The 6,000-nt window shown below is 37.1% G+C and overlaps 1 protein-coding gene across 2 annotated transcripts in view; it reads right to left on the bottom strand.

Annotated features, from left to right (window-relative positions):
- Nucleotides 1–299: 299 nt before the first annotated feature.
- MAGI3 (membrane associated guanylate kinase, WW and PDZ domain containing 3) overlaps nucleotides 300–6,000 on the bottom strand; it is a 254,024-nt gene continuing 248,323 nt past the window's right edge. The window contains exons 21-22 of one of the 2 annotated variants that reach the window (XM_075196269.1): nucleotides 5,591–5,681; nucleotides 4,407–4,537 (exon numbers count right to left, since the gene is read on the bottom strand). In XM_075196269.1, coding sequence (XP_075052370.1) covers nucleotides 5,632–5,681 — 50 coding nt within the window. In that variant the 3' untranslated portion in view covers nucleotides 4,407–4,537; nucleotides 5,591–5,631. Of the gene's footprint in view, nucleotides 4,538–5,590; nucleotides 5,682–6,000 lie in introns of both variants that reach the window. The other variant, XM_075196267.1, reaches the window with a different exon arrangement.

Genomic DNA, 6,000 nt, shown 5'->3' with positions numbered 1-6,000 from the left:
AGAGCTCAATGTTATACAGTAAAAACTTACCCAAAAGCAGAATTTTTAATTCAATCTTTCAAGGTTATTATTAAACTGCATTCTTTATTAGGTATTTTAATAAAGGCAAATTACAATGTTAATGCAGTCTATTCTGCTTACCTGTGAATGGAACATGGTGCAGCAATTTAATACTTAAATCTTGTTTGAATGTGTATATTGTGCACTATTTTAAATGAAAATAAAGACAAATAAAATGTGTATTTAATTTAATCTTTAGTAAACCTGCTAAGGGTCTTAATAACAAGAGACAAAGCAAATGAATGTATTCATTTTAATGCAAAATAGTTCCTAATTCTGCATGATGCTTCTGCCGAACACATACAATATATAATGCATTATTTGAAAATAAACCAAAATTATACAGCAATTTATTTTTTTATTTTACAGTGCAAGAACTGAAGGCCATTGACTGGATTGTTCTCATATATATATATATCTATATAAAAAAAAAATAACTGCTTTACAGATCTATTCTATATTTTGGAAAGATATATGTATATATTTATAGGTGCTGTACATTATATAAACATTTACAACCAGTAAATCTATTCTTGATTCCATTAATATTTCAAGGCAACTTTACTTAGAGATTTGGAAATACCAGTTCCTTTCGAAAACGATTTACTTTTGAAAATTATCAGAATATGTTAAACAGAATAGATCAAATCACAGTAATCAGCTAGGTGCATAACATCTGGATTAACAGTTTTGTTGGCAGAGGAAGCAGACATTAAATCACCCTGGCAATGAAAGAGTTAATCACAGCAGAGCAACATTCACCATAACAAAACAGAAGAACAGAGGTATATAGCAATATGTTGGTAAGGTGAACCATCCCTAGGCTTAGTGTCTTTAAAAAGTCTACAGCAAAATGCAGTCTCAAGACTAATATTGTATAGATGATGGCCTGATATTTGACACACACGCACTTGATTAACTTGTTCTTCCTAGTTAAGTCAGAAGTGTGTTTGAGGGTTTAACCTGCTTTAGTCAAATTGATATGATGTAAAAGTGTATAGTTCACTGACGAACATTTATAATAGCTCTCAATAGCATGCAAACATTGAGGCAAATAATTACAGTTTCCTAATATTAATAAGGCTTTGTGGGTGAAACATAACACTAAATAAATCACCAAATATAGATTATTCTGTGGTGTTCAATCTGATGGCCGTCTACCAACTAGACTTCCCTCAAGTCATTTTTTAATCTGAAATAGGGAATAGCTCTCTCCCTACGTATAAAAAGGAGTTTAGTGTTTTGTTTTCTTTCTATTATAGGTCAGCATTCAAAAATACTTGAAAAAAAATAGGGCATGGCAGTAATACTGTATTTGCCCACTGCACTTTTTAATTAAAAGGGAAAAAGAAAGTCAAAACACATGCAAACATAAAAATGGGTATTTCTTGTGACATGCACTGATAAAGTAGCTGTAGTAACTTGTGGGTTTTGTGGGTCATTTAACTATTGAAAGTGGACTTGCCGCCTACACACATTGGAGACATACGTGTAGGCTGAAACAATGTTCATTAAAAATATTCATTCAAAATGCAGCTTATGAAGTTATTACCATCGATCACACTGCCTGTGTCCCTGTAATGTCACTGGTTACTAGAGAATGTATAGGCTGCATTCTCATGATACTTCCACTGTGTATAAACCGCAGTTCCACTTTAAGAAGACAGAACTGTACACTAATGAACTAGGTGCAGGAATGTGTGACAGCTGTGACCTCTTACACGCTATCTTAAATGTGGATGCACATACATGGTACAGCATAATTTACAAACAATTTGCCTTGGAGTCCTTTAGCTGCTAAGATGTTAAGTTGTGGGATGCATTTTGCAGAAAGTGTCATCTGACAAAGAAAATATTAATAGTGGTGGTAGCATCCACAACAGTCACAGTGTTTCACCTGTAACGGATAAGTTGCATTCTAAAAATGCCATTCTTGCTTTGTAAGAAATTGCACCATATAAAGAGTTCTATCTCTTATCTTGATCCCAGTCACACTTTGCTTTTTATTGATCTGAAAAAGCTTGTTTTCCCCTCGCACAACTATAATTAAGTTATGCAAAATCATTATTTCAAAAGCCGATAAGATACATGCTGCCCAGTTTACTGCACATATATCTTTTTGTTCCTTTCATATTAAATCATGTACATTAGAATAAAAATCCTTCAGGGGAAGATGAGTGCAAAATTTAACTGTTCTTCTGCTATTTTTGCAGTAACACATATACATGTTAAGCACTGGTTTAAAAGTAGAAAACTAGTTGGTAACTGGACTCAAATATGTTCTTCACACAATCTTTGTTGTGGTATGATACTTTCACACAGGATAAAGCAGTATATAAAACATCAGTGGATAGTCACATGTAACCAACCATATGTCATCCCAATATTGTCTTTTCTTTGACAGGTACAAACCTGTATGTTGTTTTGTTACAGTTTGTAAACATGCAACATGCTAATCATATTTCAGCCAGGCCTTTTTGGCTTAGTTTAGTTTAGACTTTACACAAACACACAGTAGGAAAAAAACTGAGCAGGTAGATAAATTGGCACAAGTAGTGGAATTATGATCACATTGGCAAAAAGTAAATAAAAATTGTTCAGGATCTGTACAACACTGTCCCAAATTTTGTAATAGCAGCATAATGTCCAAAAAGTGCAACAGGACACCTTCATAGGGTTATGTCGATCTCAAGCCTTTGGAAGACCATTCATTGCAAGCAAAATCCAAAATGTCCTTCGTGCAGTTAAAGAACTTTAACATACATTTGCTGCACTCAGCTGGCGGCACATGGGATTGATGTCTATATATTCATTGTGTCAGCTTCTGTGACTTTATTTGTGCTGGGCACTTTCCATGGTCCTGGACTTAGATGTGTTTTTTTCCCTGCTGTCCCAGACACTCCTTCATCTTTGGTTTTCTCTGCAGTTTCGACTGCAGAATTCTTGGTTCGTGGCTCATGAAGAGCAACTGAGGGTGCTTCATAGTGGTTCTTCTCTGATAGTTTAGATTTCAGAACTTGGTCTTGCATTTCTTGTTTAACGGTGGAATAACCACCACCACCTTTTTTAAATAATTCAGTCTCTTGCTTTCTATTATCATAATCTGTAATATTTCTTTGAGATTTTTCCTCAGTGTACTTACTTTTGTGTTCCAGAGATTTTCTGTCATGAACATCATGAAGACTTGATCTTCCCTCTCGCCTGGACTTCTCATGCTGCCCATCTATCTTTCTTTCGCCTTTTGATTGCTGCAAGTCTCTACTAGATTTATCATCTCTGCTTTCTTTTCGGGATTTATCATGTCTGATGGGCTTCTCCTCCCTCCCCTCTCTGCTGGGCTTCTCCTCCCTCTCGGGCTTCTCCTCCCTCCCCTCTCTCCTGGGCTTCTCCTCCCTCTCCTCCCTCCTGGGCTTCTCCTCCCTCTCCTCCCTCCTGGGCTTCTCCTCCCTCTCCTCCCTCCTGGGCTTCTCCTCCCTCTCCTCCCTCCTGGGCTTCTCCTCCCTCTCCTCCCTCCTGGGCTTCTCCTCCCTCTCCTCCCTCCTGGGCTTCTCCTCCCTCTCCCCCCTCCTGGGCTTCTCCTCCCTCTCCCCCCTCCTGGGCTTCTCCTCCCTCCCCTCCCTCCTGGGCTTCTCCTCCCTCCCCTCCCTCCTGGGCTTCTCCTCCCTCCCCTCTCTCCTGGGCTTCTCCTCTCTCTCCTCTTTCTTTGGTCTTTCATGCTTTTCGTGTGTCTTTGATTTTTCTTCTCTATGTTCCCTAACTGACTTTTTGTCTTTTCTTTCACTAGGCTGGTCAACACATTCAGCTTTGACATTAGGTTTCTGGGACTTGTTTTGTTGTTTTTGCAGTTTCTCTTCTTCTCCAATGATTTTTTTCTCTATTTCCTCCTTCTTGTAAGCCTTTTTTGGACTGGCAGACCTTCTCCTATGTCTACTCTGGTCTTTAGTGTAAGTGGAAGCCTCATTAGCACCCTCTGCATTTTTGTTATATGATTTTCTGGGACTTAAAGATCGATCTCGGACTTCCTTTTGTGTTCTTTTAGAGTCTGTTTGTCTAGATCCCTGGAGTCTTTGGGGATGTTCTTTATATATTTTACTATCTTTTTTTGGACTTGCAGATCGTCCTCTCCGTGTGCCAATTTCTTTCCCAGCCTCAACTGGTTTCTTTTTATTTAAATTATTGGGACTCACAGACCTTTCTCTTTGCCGATTTTTGTTTTGGACAGGTGACAGAAGGTTTTCTTGCTTAATGTCTTTCTTCTCTTGAGCACTAACACTAGGCAATACAGTAACTTCTTTGATTTGCTGTATATCATTTGGCTCACCCATTTTCTCAGTTTCCTGAACTTCAAAAAAATCCTCATAAGGTACTGGCAAATGAAAAACTCCAGCAGTGGGATCCACATATGAAGTTGATGAAAATGCTGAGAGGTCATCATATATTACATTTGTAGATGCAGGATCAATACCGTCCAGATCATCTAAATTAAATGCAACAAATGAAATAAAGTTAGCATTGAGACTGTTCAATAAGCACTTTAGAAAAAATAAATTAAATGAGGTAAACATTTGTGACATGTAATGGCTTATACAGTATACTGTGCAGGGGAATTATTCATGAACATTCCTTGTGTACTTAAAAGCCTTCATAACAAAAAAAAAACTCCATGCATTTATGAAGCTAAAACCCCATATGAGAGTGTGTGTAGTTTGAAATGCAACAACATGTAGAGTAAATGATATATAGTGCACTTTCCTTTAACGAAGACAACTATTTTCTACAGGACAACTTCAATTCAACAGGACAATTCAAGCTAAAGGGTGCACATAGCCAAATGTGCTCATATGTAAAAGTAAAATAAAAATAAATAAAAGTAGAAGTGTAGACCAAGTACATTAAGCTGTATTTCATGCAGTGTAAGATGTTTTACATCTTGTTTTAAAATACAAACACATATACATGGTCCACTCGTGTGACCAGTGCAAGTTACATTAGAAATACAATCCAGAGCACAACTAAGTTTTACAGTTCTTCAAATTCATAGCCAATCAGGTCTTTGCAACATTTTAAAGCATGCATGTAACATTAGTAACTTTAGAGTCTAATAGTTCTAAAGGCCAATATTGCAGCACACATTGTTGGATATACCCACTTACATAGATGTCCCCACATACACATATAATGTTAAAAACTTTTTCAAATTAAATATCTGAATGGGTACTAGTTAATAGTTATATATATTTTTATTTTTTTTAAAAAAATCTATTTAAAACCAGCAATAAGATCTAAACCTGAATAAAACCACTGCTTAGATTACTGCAACATGGGGGACTATGTGATTGTTAACGTTCGCTATAAGCAATTTCCCCAAGGCCTGCGACCTCTGTACCTTAGTAAGGCCACTGGATGCGATTGGTTAATCGGCGCGTGCACATGCAATTTAATGAGCCTGAGCTGCAATTAGAGCAGACAAAAGACACCGAGAAGATGGAGGAGGAAGTGAAAAGATGAATCATGGGACATGCACATTTACCAAGTCTTTAAGGGAAAGACCAAGAAAAGCACGAGAAAGCCTTATTGCTGATCAGGTTTCACGTAGGAGCAGAGGCTGGAAGGAGCCAAACCTGAGGAGAAGGAAAACAAGCCTGGAACAGAATACCAACATCACCAAAGCTTAGCTAGCAACAGTCTATAACCAGACGATCATTAGCAATGTGTGGCAGGTACAGAAATGCTCAGTTAGACCATCAGCTTTGGTAATATCTGTTAACATATTGATTCCCAATTATCTTTGTCTGTTAATGACAGATCCAAAATATCAAAGCAGCACCAAACAGGCAAAATAAGTAAAATGATAGCATAATAATATAAAAATATCTTCATTTTCTCAGCACATACAAATTTTAAAATAAAATAAATAAATGAATAAGTCACCATTTGGCA

This window comes from Mixophyes fleayi, chromosome 2 (genome assembly GCF_038048845.1).
Source record: "Mixophyes fleayi isolate aMixFle1 chromosome 2, aMixFle1.hap1, whole genome shotgun sequence".
Lineage (NCBI taxonomy): Eukaryota > Metazoa > Chordata > Amphibia > Anura > Limnodynastidae > Mixophyes > Mixophyes fleayi.
The sequence above is the reverse complement of the archived record's forward strand: the minus strand, read 5'-3'. Positions and strand labels throughout refer to the sequence as shown.